At 33.0% G+C, this 21,873-nt stretch overlaps 2 protein-coding genes across 3 annotated transcripts in view; both read right to left on the bottom strand.

Moving 5' to 3' along the window:
- Nucleotides 1–998: 998 nt before the first annotated feature.
- Nucleotides 999–8,069, bottom strand: LOC148623176 (uncharacterized). 2 transcript variants are annotated; one of them, XM_088573754.1, is made up of 4 exons: nt 7,931–8,069; nt 4,886–4,954; nt 1,691–3,772; nt 999–1,404 (listed from the first exon to the last, which is right to left on the bottom strand). In XM_088573754.1, coding segments are annotated over exons 2-4 (2,145 nt in total). In that variant the 5' UTR covers nt 4,947–4,954; nt 7,931–8,069; the 3' UTR covers nt 999–1,402. The 2 variants fall into 2 exon arrangements, with proteins under 2 accessions (XP_088429880.1, XP_088429881.1); XM_088573755.1 differs by having other exon boundaries at nt 7,884–7,941.
- A 4,037-nt stretch (nt 8,070–12,106) lies between these two features.
- LOC148623177 (centrosomal protein of 120 kDa-like) overlaps nt 12,107–21,873 on the bottom strand; it is a 38,103-nt gene continuing 28,336 nt past the window's right edge. Inside the window, exons 17-21 of the mRNA XM_088573756.1 lie at nt 19,589–19,794; nt 19,346–19,394; nt 17,526–17,648; nt 16,824–17,068; nt 12,107–14,565 (exon numbers count right to left, since the gene is read on the bottom strand). Of these exons, the coding sequence (XP_088429882.1) occupies nt 14,325–14,565; nt 16,824–17,068; nt 17,526–17,648; nt 19,346–19,394; nt 19,589–19,794 (864 nt within the window). The 3' untranslated portion in view covers nt 12,107–14,324. The remainder of the gene's footprint in view (nt 14,566–16,823; nt 17,069–17,525; nt 17,649–19,345; nt 19,395–19,588; nt 19,795–21,873) is intronic.

The raw sequence follows: 21,873 nt of genomic DNA on the forward strand, positions 1-21,873 counted from the left end.
AAATGACAATTTCATCTCAAAAAGTCACGATAATTTTTCGTGATAGTTAAGATAATTATGTCGACCGTTCGAGTTAATTATCACGACTTATAGAGAGTCATGCCAATATGTAGCTTCGACATAAATATTTTCGCAATAGCTTTTTACCAATATCACGACATTAGAGCTAATTATGGTGACAAAATGGAGACAAGTTATCTCAACTTGTCGTGAACGTATTGATATCTATCGACATAAACTATCGCAATTTTTTAGTTTAGAGTTATGAAAATGCCAAGTAGTGTCAGCTACAAAATTTTTGCATTGTGATCAATCATGTTGACTTTTTTATGAAATAACTTGAATTGTTGACATATTATTTCGACGAATGCGAAATTTCGCGATAATTTATCGTTACTTGCCACGAAAAACTAGCTTTTGTCGAGATATTAAGTCAATAAGTTTAGTTATTTCACGAAAAAATCAACATTATATATCGCAATTCACAAGTTTTGTTGTTGACACTAGTTAGCATTTTCACAACGTTAAATTCTCATATTGCGATAGTTTATGTCGACAGATATAACTTTTACGACCAGTTGAGATAATATATCACGATTTGTCATGATAATTAGCACATAAAGTCGTCGTATTAGTATAAAGTTGTCATGATTTATCGTGAAAATATTTTATGTCAAAGGCACAAGTTGTCGTCGGTTCCCTTAAAGTCGCGATAATTCATGTAATTACATCGGACCGTCGACATAATTATCTTAACTATTGCGAAAAATTATCGTGTCTTCTTGAGATAAAATTGTCATTTATGTCGACAAAATACCCAAATTATCACGACTTTTCGAGATAATTTTTCGCGACTTTTATTTATCACGATGACAGAAATAGACTTCCATATAAAGCCATGGGACAGCCCGAGATATTAAGCATTGAAAAACAGAGACACGCAGAACTTGTCACTACATATACATGGTTCACTCTTTATTCCAGTGTCTGCGAGCGATTCCTATTCTTATCTAGTATAAAGAATTAACTGCCATAGACTCTAATACAACCATAGTTTGAATTTAAACTTAAATACATAAATTGTATTTGTTATGTATAACCTTTCCTTAAAAGGTTTTATTCCATGTTCATAAAGATACGTTTGGATTCACATATTATTCCGTTTGATTATTTTCATCCTTAACTACATTATATATATATATATTCAATGTGTTTTAAATTTAATTACAGATATTCAGTCTAATAAATGTGCTGTATATGTAAAATGTGTACCATTACTATATTTGCATTATACAAATATCATGGTGTAATAGAAATAATGACAAATTGGGTTTCAGTCAGTAGACTACTACTATTAATGTACTCTGACAGGAGGTCTTCATGTACCACGTATACTATAACTTCCTGAAAAGAAAATAAAATTAGACCTCTAAACTGCCTAATTGGATAATTAATAAAGTTTTCTACGATAATTTGTCCCTTTAGACATCTCAGGAATTTTATAGTGGACCACAAAATCCTTGCGCATCCACTCTGCTTAAGTGCATGCAGAAAATCATCTCATACTGTATTCAAACTTAATGAACCTATTGTTATTATGTATACATACATTTTATTTACAGTTTTAATAGTTTTCATTATTTTTTATATGTCCTGAAGTCTCAAAATATAAAGGATAATGTATACTTACACCCCAATAATCTTTGTAGCAGTGGAGTCAAGTTCTGTACAAATCTTTGATTACGTGGTGTCTGTTGACTAGACAATCGAAGCCGGAGTCGAATACTAGGTCTTAGTGTCACTTGATTTCTTGTAGTATGTAAAAATGATCTTGAACTTGATGGCAAATTCACTATACTACCTTGCCTCTGAATGAGGGTATTGGTCCGGGACAATGACTGTTGGCGACGACGTGGCCTTTTGTCTAACCATCGTGGAGATAAACTTTGCTGTGTGTTTCTCTGTAGAAAACTAAGTAGACCTTGGAGTCGCCAGGGTGATAGTGGAATTCTACGAGCAGACACTCCCCTGTTTTTAACTGTTCTACCAATACTAGTCTGAGGTCCCTGTGCGCGGATCCTATGTCTGCCTTTAAAGCGACTAGGCCTTGGATTTATGGGACGTATAGCAGGCATCCTTCTACTAACAACACTGTATCTTCCTGTCAAATTTCTTTGATTTTGACTGACAATATTCCTCGGATAGATTACTCTCCTGACGTTGTGTGGTTGAGTTAGTATGTTTCTGACGTGTGATGGAATTAGCGTTCTCGTTATGACGAACGGTTGTCTCTTAATTTTTACACCACCAAGTTTTTTATTTGGTTTGACAAGTTCTGGATACTTAATCTGGCCCTTTGGACTGTTATCAGTAACCTTTACAAGTGGTTTGGCTTTATTTGTGAGATCTTCAAGGTACAGATTATCGTCGGCATCGTTATGTATTCCGATCTCAGGGCTCTTGTCTTCACTGTCAGGTTTGTTTTTGCTGTTTCCATTCCTCACTTCCAGAATTTCGATACCAGTTTCTTTGTTGTCGTTGACAATAGTGGTATTATTTTTGTTGCCATTTGTACTATTGTCTACGATATAAATCTGGTTTTGCATACCGTTTACATTGTTTGCATAGTTTAGTAATTCTTTGAAGTGGCCAGGGGATCTATGGTTTAGTAATTCATTTGAGTGGCTAGGGGATCTATGGTTTATCGGTTTCAGTGTCTGAGTGCTGGTAATGGTTGTGACTGATACGTCACCTTCTAGTGGACCATTGTTAACAGTCTTTGTTCCCACACCGTTCAGCTGATTACTAGGTTCGACAGTGATGGTCGCACCCTCCATCAATGTTTCTTGTGATTGTTTTTTGTTATTTTGAACAAAGTTGATACTATCGGTGATTGTGTCTTTGTTGGTTGGTTTAATTAATATGTTATCTGTTGTCCCAATTTTGTTATCTCTATTTTTAATGCTATTGTTATTTGTACCGCTGTTTGCCTTATTGCCCTGTACCAGTTGTTTGCTTGTACCACTGTTTGCTTTATTGTCCCGTACCAGTTGTATGTCTGTACCACCATTTGCCTTATTGCCCTGTACCAAATGTACGTCTGTACCACTGTTTGTCTTGTCGCCCTGTACCAGCTGTATGTCTGTACCACTATTTGCCTTATTGCCCTGTACCAGGTGTATGTCTGTACCACTGTTTGCTTTATTGCCCTGTACCAGCTGTATGTCTGTACCACTATTTGCTTTATTCCCCTGTACTAGCTGTATGTCTGAACCACTGTTTGCTTTATTACCCTGTACCAGTTGTATGTTTGTACCACTGTTTGCCTTAGTGTCCTGTACCAGCTGTATGTCTGTACCACTGTTTGCCTTAGTGTCCTGTACCAGCTGTATTTCTGTACCACTGTTTGCTTTATTGCCCTGTACCAGTTGTATGTCTGTACCACTATTTGCTTTATTCCCCTGTACTAGCTGTATGTCTGAACCACTGTTTGCTATATTGCCCTGTATCAGCTGTATGTCTGTACTACTGTTTGCTTTATTACCCTGTACCAGTTGTATGTTTGTACCACTGTTTGCCTTAGTGTCCTGTACCAGCTGTATGTCTGTACCACTGTTTGCCTTAGTGTCCTGTACCAGCTGTATTTCTGTACCACTGTTTGCTTTATTGCCCTGTACCAGTTGTATGTCTGTTCCACTGTTTGCTTTATTGCCCTGTATCAGCTGTATGTCTGGATACTTCAGATCATTTACTACAGAGTCTACAAATGTCTCTGTATAAGTATACATATAATTGTTAATAATACAATGATAGACATATTGGAATGGTAATCGATGCCCATAGTGTACATTAAATAGATCTGTGAAATACAAACAGGGGTGAGAACAAAGCCACAATGTAAAGATATCTTTATAATAAAAAGGATTATAGGCAGTGTTCGTGATCTGTTTTGACGATAAACGTGTTATATTATCCTATCAATTTCTTTACTGACAGTTAAAAGACTTTTCCTTTAATCTATTAAAAGATACAGTTTCTAAATTTCCTCTCGAATGTTTTATTGAATATTGAAGTCTCGCATATTATTACATCTAATTAACGATGGATATGAGTATGACTTAACAGTAAAACGGTTAACTTTTAACACAACATGACTGTCTTGACCTGCAACTGTTAGCTCAAGACACAACATGACTCTATTGACAGGCAACTGTTAGCCCTAGACACAACATGACTCTCTTGACGGTCAAAATGTTAGCTTTAGACACCACATGACTTTCTTGACAGTTATACAGATAGCTAAACACAACAGGACTCTTGACCTTCAAACAGTTAGCTGGACACAATATGACTCTCTTGACAGTCAAACTGTTAGCTTAAGACACAACACGACTCTCTTGACAGTCAAACAGATAGCTAGACACAACATGACTCTCTTGATAGTCAAGAGGTTAGCTAGACACAACATGACTCTCTTGACAGTCAAACAGTTAGCTAGATACAACAAAACTCTCATGACAGTCACACTGTAAGCTAGACACAACATGACTCTCTTGACAATCAAACTGTTAGCTTAAGTCACAACACGACTCTCTTGACAGTCAAACAGATAGCTAGACACAACACGACTCTCTTGACAGTCAAACAGATAGCTAGACACAACATGACTCTCTTGATAGTCAAGAGGTTAGCTAGACACAACATGACTCTCTTGACAGTCAAACAGTTAGCTAGCTAGATACAAGAAGACTCTCTTGACAGTCAAACAAATAGCTAGACACAACATGACTCTCTTGACGGTCAAACATTTAGCTTTAGAATCAACTTGACTGTCTTGACAGTCAAACATCTTCCTATCAGTAAATTATCTGTGAGTTACCTTTACCTGTGGGTTTTTGTGTATTAACAAAGACGATCCATAGCACCATCAAACCAACTGACAACATTTCTGGTCCTGGGGAATAGAAAAAAAGGTTTAAAGTATCTTATCTTAACACTGGAATTTTACACTTTTAAAAAGTACTATTTTAAAAATTGAAAGATATATAAATTTATCATTTGTTTATATCGATACGTACATGTATATGACAAGTTGATCGGCGCTCTTGCATATAGTGTGATGCAACCGTCCTTAAGAACAAAAAACTATATTTTTATGATTCATGAAAGAAACAAACTTGTCACTTATGATAATATTATATTATTCAAATGAACGGGTCTTGTCAACCTATTGCAGCTAGAGTCTCAGTTTAATGCATGGACCGAGATGGAAAATGCTGTCATCGTCTCAAGTTGTGGAATAGTTCTTCTTTATCGACAATGCCAACCTACTCTGGTAGAACCACACACTTATTTGGCTGTATGTATTGCTTCATCAAAGGTTATCAGTCCGGATAATAATTCGTACACCAGGAATTTCTAAGGATATCGTTCTAATATGCGACAATATTATTATACATCCAAAAAGACTATATAAGACCATATTTATTGTAGGATTGCTCAGGTAAAAGGAATAACTCAGGTAAATGTAAAAAAAAAAAAGAAACCATGTGTTTTGGTATATTTTAGCTTGACATGCGTTCAATCCATTTAGGGCATTCGATATCTAAAATAGGTCAGACTCGTTTTTACCATCAACTATACGGTTATGGAATAAACTCAATTTGTCTACTCGTAACATTGAATCTATAGGTAAATTTAAAAATGAATTAAAGAGGAGTAAATCAAATTCAACAAACAGAGTTCCTAAATATTTCGAGTTTGGAAATCGTAAATTAAACATTATTTTAACACAAATACGATGTTCGGCCTCCTTTTTAAATTATGATCTCTCGAGAGTTAACATTATAACTGATCCATCCTGCCGATGTGGTGCTAGCATTGAAGATTCAAATCATTTTTTCTTTGAATGTCCTCACTATTCTGATATTAGAAACAGACTCCTTATTAATCTAAATTGGTTACCGGAAAATTGTCGAGTAAATTTAAGTACCTTAACGTGTGGTCACCCGGCTCTTACCGATGAGCAAAATACAATAATTTTTAGTCATGTATATAATTATGTAAAAGGATCTCAGAGGTTCCATATTGTATAATCAGTATCATTGATACTGTAAGTATATTTAAAACAACCACATACATCATCACATCATCACAATATTTGCTAGTTATATCATGTCAATATTATGTTTATATATTTATTGTATTGTTTTTGCATGCTTTCAATATGTATTGTTACACACTGTATATGGGAGAAGACTTAATAAGTTTGTCTAACTTGTGTCTAATCCCTTTTGCATAATTACGCAAATAAAATATGTTTAAACTTTAAACTAATCTAAAATAGGTCTTCACATGCCATGCTTGAAATAGACCAAAAGCATATGTTTTTTTTGTTGTTTTTATTTATATTCAGATGGCCATTACTTTTACCTGATTACACTTACCAAAAATATGGACATTTTAATTGAAAATTTTGCATTAGGGGTAATGAGATTCTTTTTGTTTATTTGTAGATGAAAATGTTGGGTAAATGCGCCATGAGTTCGTATGATATTGGAAGAGTAATCAAGGGAACCAAGGTTATAGCGGTAATCAAAAGAATGTAACCCAGGGACAAAGACCAGACATGGAAAACAGACATTCACAACAAAGAACATTAAGTAACTAAAATCATACATACAAAGTAACAAAAGTAAATGAGCAACTCGGACTCCACTAAAAACTGGGAGCATGGACCAGATGCACCGGTAGGGTAAGCGTCCTCTGCTTTTCTAGAAACACCCGCCGAGTTGCTCATAAAAAGTCAAGTCCGGGGTAGACTATGACCCGTTGAATAAATCATTTTTCATGGTGCAGATGGATACACTATAACGATCCACGAGTTCATGATGACGACCATAAAACTTCTGTAGTGATGACTTCAATCTTGTAGCAACATAACCCTGTTCCATAAGCCTATTTATCAGAGTTCTAGCGCGATACAAAAAGTCTGCGCAGTTTCGGCAAGCTCTGGCATAACGTATAAGTTGTGATATGAACACTCCATGCGCAGATGCCGAGGGGATAAAATATGTTACCCAATTTTTATTTTTATTTTGAAGAAATCTTATTTTTAAAGATTTTTTTCATAATCCTATAGAAATCAAACGGACTAGAGTGTCAAACGGTTTGATTCACTGTTCACACTGACCACAGTACCAAACGATATGATTTAATGTGCACACAGTGTACAGTACAAAACAGTTTGATTCATTGTTCACACTGACCACAGTACCAAACAGTTTGATTCACTGTTCACACTGACCAACAGTACCAAACGGATCGATTCAATAACCACAGCTCCAAACGGCTTGATTCACTAACCACAGCACCGAACGTTTGATTCACTGACCACAGTGCCAAACGACTTGATTTACTGTTCACACTGATCACAGTACCAAACGGATTGATTCACTGACCACAGTACCAAACGATTTGATTCACTGACCACAGCACCAAACAGTTTGATTCACTGACCACAGTACCAAACATGTTGATTCACTGACCACAGTACCAAACGATTTGATTCACTGACCACAGCACCAAACGATTTGATTCACTGATCACAGTTGTAAACGTTTTGATTCACTGATCACAGTTGTAAACGTTTGATTCACTGATCACAGTTGTAAACGTTCTGATTCTCTGATTAATATTGAATTGTCTTGTTGTAATACATTTGATCAGGGATAAGTACATATAAAACAATACTTTGAAAATAACTTTGTTGGTTGCATGTTTGCCAAAATTTCGCTCCGAAAATTAACTGATTGAATTTGGAAATTTTAAACTATTGTGACATAAATTAATATTTAATTGTGCTAATTCGAACATAAACTTACCGTTGAGGCTAGATTCCAAAAGAAACAACTTCAAGATGAACGCTTACCTTCATTATACGATGTAGGTCTTTAGATCTATTCTAGTACCTTCAGTTGTCAAAGGCCTGACCTCATTTTATGATCTATAGATGTGTTAATTGACAGATTTTGATATGTGTGACAAGTTTCAATTGAATCTACTTTAAATTGATACACAAAACTATTAATTATAAGAAAATAATTGACAATGTCAAAAACCGAGGGTTAAAGTCTCCTCCGACCCTTTAACAGACATGAATCATGCATCGTCTATTTGAAATCAGTATTTGGAAATTTGGAAAGAAAGCTCAAGAGTGAATCTAATTTATGTGCTCTATCTATAGAATGATAGGACCTGTGTCATTTTTCCCAGTAGGAGGACCACAAGTAGGGACAATTTCATTTTTTTTTTCAAATATTCAAAATGTTCATTTAAATCTGTCGAAAAAATCATTATTATTAAAAAATGCCAATTTGTGAAAAATCAGATGGACAAATGTAGTTGAAAATGCTATTTCTGAATTCTTGCTCTAAATTGAAGTCGGAATTTACCAAGAAGCACCATTGGAACCATTACAATATATTCTTTTTTGTGTACTGTGATTAAGACAAATACATCTCATTAAACGCAATATGGTTGGTTAAGTGCATTTAAGTGAAAATTTAACAACTTTTTGGCTAAAAAAAAATAAAACGCAGACACATAAAATCTAGCTTATTACTTCAAATTTATTATGTTGTAGCCAAACAGATTTTACAATTGTGCTATTCTGTAACTCAGTATTAAATCAAAGGTTTTTAGTTCAAGCCTGACCCGGGCATATTGGTATTTTTGTACATGTATTACAATTTCATTCTCCGTTTCAATTATAGATTAGTCTTATTTTGTCATAAGACAGTTCGATTTTTTTTTAATGTCATGTCTACCTATTCTCCCGGTTAAAGTCTCATCATAGTATACAGCTACATACCAAATAGCGGTAAAAACGACAGATCTTTTTACCTTATTAGTGACTGTAAAACAGGCAAAAGGGGAAGAATATAAGCACTATTAAAGTGGATAGCCACAAGACAACGCCGCCACTGGAATTTAGTGATGTTCACAGTAGCACGTCGTCGTGCTGAATGAATTCAGGTACCCGCGAAAAAAAAAACACCGAAACGGAAAACCTTGGCGGGAAAACTATACATGAATACGTCATACTATACTATATTTATGATGAAAAATTCCGGGCAATTTATTATTTCATTCTGATTCGCGCGCACAAACGAATAAAATTACATTTCTCCCGATTAAAACACAGCTACATACCAAATAGCGATAAAAACTACAGATGCTAAGTGATAGCTTTTATTATCTTATAACTGTAAGAGTAATCAAGGGAACCAAGGCTGTAGGGTAATCAAAAGAATGTAATCCAGGGACAAAGACCAGACATGGAAAACAGACATTCACAACAAAGAACATAAAGTAACTAAGATCATACAAAGTAACAAAAGTAAATGAGCAACTCGGACTCCACTAAAAACTGGGAGCATGGACCAGGTGCACCGGTAAGGTAAGCGTCCTCTGCTTTTCTAGAAACACCCGCCGAGTTGTTCATAAAAAGTCAAGTCCGGGGTAGACAAACGAGGAAAGGAAAACTATGACCCGTTGAATACATCAGTTTTCATGGTGCTGATGGATACACCATAACGATCCACGAGTTCATGATGACGACCATAAAACTTCTGTAATGATGACTTAATGAAGTGTAAAAATGATAATGAGTGACTTTAACATAACCACTATTACATGTAAAATGGATAGCCGCACGACAACGCCGCTATTGAGACCAAAAAAAAAAAAAAAAGAATAGAAAAAGAAAGAAAAAAGAAAAAAAAAGGAAAATATAACCAAAATATTTTTGGAAACGAGTAAACGATCATCTAAACTGTCTTTAACTATCTTTTGCACTTTCTGACTTCCAACGGCAATAATAGCCAGTCAGATATTACCAGATCCACCGACTTTTAAACTGATTAAATGTTTGGTACAATAGTCGAAAAAAATCAATAATTATTCCCTCGTGCGAGTATAACTTAAAGGAAGATTAGACTCATGAAATTTATACACTCCTGTAGACAAAAATAAATTGTGTAAATTACGAACTGGGAAATGCCGATTTCCGGTCCTAGCGATTACCACCCAGTAACCATCACGGTAAATGTCTGTCTTCCTATTTCAATAAGCAAACTTAAATGAGATGGGAAAATTTTAACATCAGAATATTTCAAATTCAAGAGCTCGGAAACTCTTAAAAATCCGGCGTAGGATAGTAAACAAGTACATGTTGTACGCTGTCGAAATAAATCGTGTCGAACATTTTCTCCAACAAATCAGGAGTTTACTAATAGGATTTGCAACTTATCTTTTAGCTCCCTGAAATACATTTTTAACAATTGACATGTTGGCGAAATCATACTAAAAATGGAATGTGTTCCGTGTAAAATACATCTCTAATAGGACCAATGGAATTCGAACAAGTGGCGATTAATATTTCCTTTGATCTTTTTATGGAATAACATAGAGACGACAAGCATGTACCAAAATGTATGCTCTAAATTGAAGCAACCAAATAATATTGCATGAAAGGTCACATGGGCCTATATAATGCAATGAGGAAACAGCCATGAAATAACCAAAACACTAAAACCAATATTGCATGGGTAAGCTCCGCCTCTTTGGGAAAAGATTACGCCTACAAAAAGCACACATACAAATGTCAATTTTATTAGGTTTCATATAATAAAATACAAATCTTTAAATCTCTGCAGGTTTTCTTTGCCAGACAGAGAACAAAAAATATAATGTCTACTCATTAATTTAAAGATAGAACCGAAAAAATACACATTTCTTTACTTTTGAAACATATTAGCAAAAAAAAAAAACAACCCCCAAGTTGAACATAATGTATCGAAAGGTATTGTAATCGACTGGTTATAGAGTTTTGAGACTCGTTATATGCCTACATATTGTTGAAAATTGTAAATATGGAAAAATAAATAGATTTTTTTACATTTGGGCCAAAAAAGGGGTCCATGCCCCGAACAGTTGTGTTTAAAAGCCTTCAAAAAGACAATTAGCGTAAATCAGTCTAATTCAATTAAAAAATACACACCTGAGAGAGAACCAAATCATCGCTTTCTACATTTTCAATGTCAAGCCAATCTGGTAGAGAGAATGCGTCTGCCATACTGCCTACTGTGCGGGTTATTAGATTTTCCCGCCAAACGTTATTTTTTTTCTGCACGGACTGTCATGGGCGTGTCATTCATGTTACAAATCATTTATAGCAACGCCTTCCTCGTTAGCCAAATAAACTTCTCACGCTGCGCGTTCGAAAGTTTATTTGTCTAACTCGGAATACTATGCTATAAATATAACTAAGCTGGCAAAATATCACAATCCTGATTACTGTGATGACAAGCCCAAACTTACCCGTAATGATATTTGCTCACTGTACCATTACACTTCAAAATCAATATTTCGACTAAATTTTGTATCAAACGATTTTATCGACTGCTAAACAGTTATTTATATTTGTAGCCTGCCTGAAAATGGTTCCTTGGACAAAAAACTACAATACTTGTTTTGCATTAAAGTTTGTTTTTGCCTTCAAAAACCTGTCTCCTCCCTTTTCTGAAAGTTCAAAGGAATATAACTCCAACAAAATTCAATGGATAATAAAGTCCTGGTAATATGCACAACTACCTTATAAGTACTAACTACCTACACAGTTTCATGAAATTTGTTCTAGTAGTTAGTTCAATAACCAGTGAATGCCAATCTAAACATTGCCTAGTTAGATGTATTGACCAATCACTATTGAATGTCAATTTAAGCACTGACTATTTAGATGTATTGACCAATCACTATTGAATGTCAATCTAAGCACTGACTAGTTAGATGTATTGACCAATAACTACTGAATCCAATCTAAACATTGCCTAGTTAGATCTATTGACCAATCACTATTGAATGCCAATCTAAACACTGACTAGTCCAATGTATTGACCAATAACTATTGAATGCCAATCTAAACACTGACTAGTTAGATGTATTGACCAATAACTACTGAATGCCAATCTAAACATTGACTAGTTAGATGTATTGACCACCAAAAAATATTGTTGGCATTCAGTAACAGGAACAACACTTGTCATTTAGTTAATTGTACTTTTTATTTTTCCTGTTCTTAAAATGAAAAGTATAATTATTTACAAATACTATAAATAAAAAAATGAGAATATTATAAACAGAATAAAAACAATTTTTTTAATGACTTAAACTAATTCGACATTATGATTTAATTATGTTCATATTTCCCAAGATTTTCACACCTTAGTTGACACACTGTGTACATATCATAATTGACTTACTCAATGGTTCTCACCGGTGGTAGAACTTGTAAAAGGTGCATAAATAATTACTGATATATTTATATAATATAAAACAAATGTTATTAAAATGAAATCTTGTAATGTCCCATTACAATAAAGTTAATAAATTAAATAAACTTCTTGAAGTCAATACAAAAGGCTCCCATGAGCCTGAATCGCTCATCTTGTTAAATTTTTGCCTCTCAAGGGCAATAACTCTAAAAAGGAGTCTTCAACAACTTTCATCCAATGCAGACTATTGTAGGCCTTATCATAAGGATCATGTAAGCAAATGAAAGCAATTAAAATTTTCTCTCTATCTATCACAGTTTTTAAGATATTGACTGAAAACTGTATAAAAAAAAAAAAAAATTTAAAAAGTCATTTTTTGACTTTTCAAGGTCACTAACTCTAAAGGAGTCGTCTGACAACTTTGATTGGCAACTTAAAGAATTTGGCTGAAAATAGCACTTTAGGAGGTGTATGATAAAAAGTTCTGACTGACCCCTTTGTTATATTGCGAGTCACAGTGATCATGTGTTTGGACAGCTCAAAAACTCCCACATCAGGTCTATGTAGAACACCCAAAAATTTATTTATATTAAGTAATTGATCCGGTAGTTTCAGAGAAGATTTTTGATAGAAATAACATTTCAAACAGGGATAAAACATTGAAAAAGGGCAGTTAATCTAACATGGCTTAACAGATTCAAAATGAAAATTTGACCAGTGATAGATTTTACCATGCTGTGCACTTTAAAGCCATCAAAACTATGGCTAAACCTAACAGTTTTGGAGATACATGCAAAAAAATTCTGTCTGACGCTTATGTTCTATTTTTAGTAACGGCAGCCATGTTTTTTTATGAATCAAAAATCTCCACATATATTCTATGCAGGATACCCCAAGAAACATTCATATCAAGTTTGGTTCTAATTGGTCCAGTAGTGTCAGACGAGAAGAGTTATGAAAAGTTGTTAACAACGATGACGATGGCTGCCAAGTGATGGCAATAGCTCACCAGGTGAGCTAATACGTTAAAAAACACACAGTATGAGTATAAATATGTGTTGTATTTGAAACATACATTAATTTTGTTCTTCTGGACCTAATTTATGTTTATTTTTGATGTTTCACTACTGGTCTGCTAAAAGTCACAATCACTTCCTTCTAATTTTTAATGGCACTTTACCATTTTTAAAGATCCAAAAGTTAAGGAACTGTTATATGTCAATTAGATGGCACAGAAAAAACCAAAATACAACCAGTAGTGCGGAAGAAGGTCAAGAATTAACCTTAAATCTTCTAGTGAGAGATCACATCATTTACGGCAACAATTAAATTGATTTCTTTCTACTTATACAGGTTTTATCAAAATGTTTTTATTGATATTTCAAGGCATAACCTGATATTAATAAATGCTTATGATTTCTTGAACTGTCAATAGTGTTAAATTACAAGCACTTTTATACCACAATAGCAAATAATTATGACATGTTTTCGCACAACAAAGTCAATGGGCAAACAAATTTTTATTTCACATGTGAAATATTGAAATTAGCAACACTTGGGAAGTTTGATATTTCACTGCCATATCCTTTCTTAAATCTAATTTTAGTTCTCCATATGGCACAAATTATTTTCTATACAATATTTATAAAAAATGTTAAAGCCTTTTACTAAGTGGAATCATTTGTATATCACAAGGATGGTTTAAAAATAGAGATTTGGTAAAGATCACTTTGTCAAATGAATAATTCGAAATCATCTTTATAAAGTTAAAGATATTTTCAAGTTGCTAAGAGAAACATTAAGCCTTCTATCAGCCATGCCTTAATATATATATCAATGATGCCTTGGTGAACCTTAACTATTATAAAGTAACCACTACAATAATTTCTTTGGAATATTTTTCTGGAACAGCCCATATAATAACATATTTATTTATCTTATAACATACTACTATCTTATCACAGACAAGCTTAACTAAATGTATAAGTTTCACAAATTATTAGTCTTTTTTTGGACCATAGAATCTCTAATTTGTTTGTCGAGTTCTGCTATGATTCGGTCCTGAGTTGTATAAACACCAGTCCGTAACAATGTGTCACGTTCCTCTATTAATCGAGTTATGTGTTCATCAATACTCCCATCTAAATCTGGTTTTAATGGTCTCATTCCATCATCTCTGGGACTATTCTCAAAAGAATTTTTCAGTTTCTCTTCTTCTAACTGTTTTAACCTTTAATTAATAAACACCATTAATACACAGCATCAAATTTAATGTAAAACTTGTTTATAATTCAATGCCTAAAATACTAAAAATACTGGCTTAGCTTATTTCCATGGGTATCAATTTGCATGGTTGGCAGAAAGAATTTTTTCAAGAGGATTAAATTGAAGATCTATGAGCTTTAAATTTTCTTAGATCTGTATTTTAAAAAAAAAAAAATTACTGAAAATATATTTATATGTATAACATATATTTAAAGAAAATTTTAAAATATGACAATTTTTTTACCACTTGAGGGACTTACAGCGTGCAGAAAAAAATGTACTGCATTTATTTTTCAATATTCTTTAAATATATGTTAAGATCTAAAACATATCAAATCAGATAATGAAAAAAAGTTATACATTTTCAGAACAGTATTCGTGAAAACTGTCAGTCCTGTAAGTGGTCATCTAGGTCAACATTTTAATACTGTTACAAAAAATCCCGTTCCGAGTGGACATTTTCTTATAATGGCTACACACACACACTAAATCTTGTCACAGTTCACTGCATCCTTGTTTTATAAAGTTTTTCAATAAAATTTGATTTTTGATCGAACTAAAACATAATCTAAGAATTTTGAATTTTGAATACAAAAAAAAAATTCAATATTGTGAACGGTTTCGTCCTTTGCTATTTTGTCTACTGATTTGATTTATAAATTTCAGTACCCTACAAAAAAAAATTTTCCACCAACTATGCAAACTGATACCCATGGAAATAGCCAAACCAGTATTTTAACGCAATAATAGGTTGCTTAATGTAATTCAAACAGCTTTTTACTGATCACAAAATTATCAAGATATATTGAGAAAAACGCAGATATATTAGTATATAAATAGCAAGATGTGCTTGCCCGTTCGATTTCACAGACGACGCCATCTTGGAAATGACTCAACTTTTACAGCTTACACCATAGTGAACTAGCAGTCCAGTCAATCTAGCAAAATTTTACCCTTAATCTAAACAAATTGCAACAGAAGCTATCTGAGTTTTAGTCTATAGCATTATGACCCAAATAAACACAGAAAAAAGTAAAACAAAATCTAACGAGCAGAAACCTAAAAATAAGCAATTTATATTTCCAATGGAAATTAACACTGGATAGGGGAAATAACTCTGTAAAAATGGCTGAAAAAACAACAAAATTTTACACAAATTCATAATAATTTCGTATCTGATAAATAAAGTGTAGCAATAGTAAACATTTTAGCATTAATTAGAAGACCATCTACACTTTATGAAGAGGTTTCATATATTTTACCAAACAACAACTTCGATTTTAAAACTAAATAGTAAACCACATGCCCAATTTTCAAGATAATGAAGTTCAAGAATTCCAATAGTGATAAAAATGATGAAGTAAATATTCTACTTTTTGTGGTTAAAAGATACTTTTAACAAAGGCAAAACTGTTGGTAAATAGTTTGCGGATGTAAACAATACCAATTTCAAAAATAAAAATTCAAAATGATGGAAGTGCCAGAAAATATGAAGTTTCTGTAACTAAAAAATACCCAAAAATTTCAATTTACCCATCATAACCAAATGTCTTACATACCATGGGCAGCATACTATGTGTGATAGTAATTAAGAAAACAATTTTCCACACAAGTACCATACTTTACATGAGATAAATAAAAATTTAACAAAATCTGATAAAAACAAGTTATTTTTACCGAATTATCTCCCTTTTCAATTACATTCTGTTGCAATTTATTTAAGTTTCAAATTTATATTGACTGGGCTATAGAGATTTTTATAAAAGACTTGATCCTTTCTACAATATAAAGACTCCGGAGTCTAAGGTTCATTGAAATAAACACTCTATAATAACTATTCAGTTAATTTTTTAGCTCCTCTAACTTACTCTACAAGGACTTACCTATTCAGTTCATTTTTTACCTCCTCTAACTTACTCTATGAGGACTTACCTATTCAGTTCATTTTTTACCTCCTCTAACATACTCTACAAGGACTTACCTATTCAGTTCAATTTTAACCTCCTCGAACTTACTCTACAAGGACTTACCTATTCAGTTCATTTTTTACCTCCTCTAACATACTCTACGAGGACTTACCTATTCAGTGCAATTTTCACCTCCTCTAACTTACTCTATAAGGACTAACCTATTCAGTTCAATTTTAACCTCCTCGAACTTACTCTACAAGGACTTACCTATTCAGTTTTTTTACCTCCTCTAACTTACTCTATGAGGACTTACCTATTCAGTTCATTTTTGATTTCCTCCAATTCCTTCTTATCTGACTTGACGACTTCCTTCTCTTCAGCCGCAAGGTATCTAAGTCTCATATGTTCTAACTCCTGTTGCTGTCTCTTTAACTGAGCTTTAGCTGCTGTTTGTTCGTTCTGTTTTAAACGAGCTAACTCTTTTAAAGCTCGACCCCATTGCTGTTTATAATGTACTTTTGATTTACATACTGCATCAAGTTTTCTCTCTAATTCAACCTAAAATCATGGCAATACTGTTACAACAGACATTTTGGTTACTTATCTTATTTCTCTTTAAAACAATCATTTCTTCATCAGTAGAATTACCATGGAAAAGCCACTGATGCCCTGCAAGGCATTTTAAATAACATGTCTTTTAAAAGTTCATCGCATGGTGAAGCAAATATCATGAAAATGTTAAATAAAGCAAAGCTAAACCTGTAATACAAGGGTCAAATGTAAGGATTCAAGGATTTTGATACATAGACAATAAATTTATACCTCAATATTTGTTGGTAAAGCTAAAATGGAACAGATCTACTTTTCCATACTTTTTGTTATAATAGAAATGTGGTTTACATATTATTGGTTTTAGAACCATTTATGTACATCAATGATGAATTTCATGTTTGTTCAATCTTCAATACTGTCCAAGATGTTTTAGTAAGTCACCATAAAATACAGTACTACATACCTTCTCTAAAGTCAATAGATTGATTTCTGCCTGAAGTCTGACCTCAGGTTTGGTGTTTTGTTGTTCTTTGTATACACCAAAATCTTTTTCTAATTTATGAAACTTCATCTCTGCTTCATTTAACTGTAATACAAGTAAACAATGTCATAGTACCATAGTATTTACTACTGTCACTAATACAAATATAGCTCTCTACACATTCTATATAACAAAAACATAAAACAAAATTCTTCACTTTGCCAAATAATTAAACAGATTATTTCATGCACTTTTAGTACTAATAAGTTTATGCAGAATGTTTTAAGGACAATATTTTATATATTGATGCAATGACCCTATAACTCTCTTAGAAATCATTTAATTTAATTCATAAAACATTCTTTAGTTGTTCAGATCTTTATCAAATTCTCACAAATTGTATATAAAATGTTATAATTACATTAACTGTGCATATCATTAAAATATGCTAATCTCTTTGAATAATCAGCTGAAAACTCAATGAAACACATCTTTGAAGTATTTATTATAGGCTACATCCACAATTACGTGGACAACGTTTATTGATCACTGTGTGTTGTCTATTTTCTATGTACTGTTTAAATATAAAAGAAATGAAATATGAGAAACATATGAAATGTAATAATAAGAATTAAACAGCAACACATTTCAGACATAGAGAGCTAGTGCTATGGTGACTCAGACATGGAGAGCTAGTGCTATGGTGACTCAGACATGGAGAGCTAGTGCTATGGTGACTCAGACATGGAGAGCTAGTACTATGGTGACTCAGACATGGAGAGCTAGTACTATGGTGACTCAGACATGGAGAGCTAGTGCTATGGTGACTAAGACATAGACAGCTAGTGCAATGGTCACCATGTTTAAACACCAATCAAAAATGAAACATTCAATTCTAAAGAAGTCATCATTAAACTTTGACCCAACTGAGACCTTTGTAGGCCTTATTACAAGGATCATTTCATCTATCTATAATAGTTTTCAAGACATTGGAAGAAAATAGAAAAAAACATAATTTTTAGCCTTGCAAGGACAATAAACTTTAACAGGAGTCTTCTGAAATAATAACCCTTTTGAAGACTTTTGTAGGCCTTATTATAAGGATCATTTCATCAATCTAAAGTTTTTTTCTATCTATAATAGTTTTCAAGATATTGGCTGAACTACCAAAAAACATCATATTTCACCTTTCAAGGGCAATAACTCTAACAAGGAGTAGTCTGACAACTTTCACCCAATGAAGATTTTGTAGGGGATCATTTCATCAACTGAAAGTTTTTCCTATCTATTTTAGTTTTCACAATATTGGTTGAAAACTGCAAAAAAGTCATTTTTTTGCCTTTCAAGGCTAACAACTCTTACAATGAGTGGCCCTACAACTTTGATCCAAAACAGAAAGCTCTTCAAGCTGATAGAGGAAAGTCTTATTTATTTTCCAATATCTCTTATACGTTTTGAGATATATGTAGAAATTGGTGACTTGACCCCTAGCAATGGCGACCATGGTTTTACACTTGATTTATATAATTTTTTAAAAGTAGATACCCTAAGGATGCTGGTGACCAAGTTTGGTAAAAATCCACAGAGTGGTTTCAGAGGAGAAGATTTTCAAAGAAAAGTAAACAACGAACTACAACAATAGATGCCAAATGATGACAAAAGCTCACATGGCCTTTCAGAATACGATAGATGGACAAGGTGATTCCATTACTGTAATGTTTTGAGGGGTAATAAATGTTAATAATTTGATGTTTTTATCAGAAAAGGTAATAATAGCTTTATCTTTAGCATAAAGTACATACCTCTCTTTTATATCTTTCTACCAAATTTTCAATTTCCTTTGTTTTTGATCTGAAAAAGTAAACAGATTATTTTCTCCAGGTGTTTTGATACCTTTCAATTACAACAGTAAAAAAGATTTCATACACTGCAAATATCTATTGCTTTTAATGATGATCTTCATCTTTGACCAAAAATGGGCTTTCCTAGAAGTAGAGCTTCCATCACAGGAAGTTTCATTTGGGTTATCATCAGTAATGACCTACTTTTCTAATTCTACCCTATGATCAGCATCTTCTTTCATTCTCCGTGAGGCATCCTTCATTTCCTGTAGTTTAGCATCATGTTCTCTCTGTAAATCTTTTTTCAATCTCATGACTTCCTGTTCATTAGCAGCTAGTTGTTTCTCACGTTTTTCTAAATCTTTTAAAGTCTTTCTCAGTTGTTCCTCTAACTGAGCATATTCTGCTAACTATGAAAAAAAGACAATCAATAATAATGTCAAATAGGTTGTCAGCCAGTTTATATTTTGAATAAACTGACATTTTTCTGTCTTACTGATTGATATTTTTCAGTCTCAAGACTACCCCAACATAAGTGAAATATTCTTGCCAATCTGACTGTTAAATACAAGGTCAGTAATCATGAGTGTTTACAGATAGTACAATGTGTATCAAATCAGCCTCCAGTGATATTGGTCATTATTTTAGTCCTGACTTTCATAAAGTTTTGCCGTCTAACTGTTATCTAAAATACTATTTTAAGGTAATAGAATAAATTGCTTTTGCTATGAACTTGACTGCCTGGCAGACAGATATATATTTGTCTGTTTTGGACATGACATTGTTTTCACACTTGGGACTAAAACCATCTACAGACTACACCTCTTAGTTTGTATACAATGATGTTTGTGACCTGTATCTGACTTTACCAACCTTTCACACTCAGAATATTGAACCATCTACAGATATCTCATAGTTTGAAACAATTTTTATTAGATTTTAAAGTAATATTATAGACCTAACATCTTAAATTCAAAGGATTGGGAAGACCTGGGGAGAAGTAAAAATGTTGGCAAAAGACAGGAAGAAGTGGAAAGCAGGAGTGGTCGCCCTAATGTCCCTAATGGCATGAAGTGGAATTAGTCATGTAAGTTTGAAACATCAAAATATAATTTTCTTTCAAATAAAACATTTTGTAGATTTCAATTTATTCTATTGTTTTAAACATATGCGCAAGAAAATAACTCTGATCCATAAAAATGTGAATATGGCTATTCATTTATATAATATTTCCGGGACAGTCATGCAAAATATATCTAATCCTCAAATGAATCTTTTAATAGTGTAATAGTCTGCAATGTTGTTTTATATGAATATTTTATGTATTGTGTAATAAAATATTTGACTTGTATGAATGTGTATTATGTTTTACTATTTGACTTGGACCGATTGACAGACGAGCTTTCGGAAACTGGTGATTGTATTGCAATCTAGTCATAATCTTCTATATTCTTTTTCATGCTTGATTAGTACGCACTTCTTTTCTCGTCATCTATTGGTTGGCAATTGTCGCGGGTTAATTCCTTTTTCATTTGAACACTCTTACCTAAGTATCTGAACGGACATGTTGGTTTTTATGTTCCTCCGAATCTAGCAACCTATATTCTTATCAACTCAACTTAAATACGCATCTGATTTCAACTTAACTATTACTAAGGTTAGTTTCTTTAACATTCCTAGATTAATTGTGCATGTTAATGGTCTTGAAATTAACATTTTCACCTCGTATGAAAGTCCGGTATGAATGATTGATTGATTGTGTAACTTTCATAATAATTTACCTAAACACACAAATCTGTAATGTTATTTTACTATGCTTAAATAATAGCGATTAATGATTGATTCATTTAACAGTTCGAGTGGACCGCTCGAAAGTAAAAGTGTAAGTCTTTAAATCGATCACACACTGTGGTCATAAAGTAATTGTTTTAAATTATAAATACAATAAGTGATTTTTGATACTTCAGGTACAATACAGTAGTACTGGAGACTTACTATTCCTGTGACCATTTACAAATGTGCCTCTTGCACGATATGTGAGGTAAGCTAAGTGTTTTGTATTCTTGAGTTTTTGCCTTGCTTATGTATTTGCTTTGCTATGTTTTTTTACGCTTATTGTATGCACTAAATCACTTATACTCTAATGCTGTTGTTTTGCTCTTTAATATGTTTGATTTGATAATTTACCATTTTCTTATAATTTGCTACATTTGAATATGGAGTCAAATGGAGTCAAACTACATATTTAGCTAGTTGGTTTATGCTTCACAAGCAGATTGATGAAGCCGTAAATTAAATTTACTCAAATGTTACATTTTTCCTATGATATGTAAATGTACTAAAATATACATTCACACACATGGTTAATTTTTATGTTATCTTTATGTGCAAGATGCTATTATTTATCTTGTGCTGTGTATTGAATATAACTGTATTTTATAGGGCATTAACATTTATTGGCAATAAAGCATAGAACCCTAGAGATTAGA

Source organism: Perna viridis, chromosome 3, assembly GCF_037379345.1.
Source record: "Perna viridis isolate PV_CMFRI_1.1 ecotype Kerala chromosome 3, ASM3737934v1, whole genome shotgun sequence".
Taxonomy (NCBI): Eukaryota; Metazoa; Mollusca; class Bivalvia; order Mytilida; family Mytilidae; genus Perna; species Perna viridis.

Excerpts from the sequence above, each read along its gene's own strand:
- LOC148623176 (XM_088573754.1), bottom strand. The coding sequence starts at position 4,946 with ATGTTGTCAGTTGGTTTGATGGTGCTATGGATCGTCTTTGTTAATACA. Across the intron at positions 3,773-4,885 it reads TAATACACAAAAACCCACAG|AGACATTTGTAGACTCTGTA; the intron begins GTAAAGGTAACT and ends ATACTTATACAG.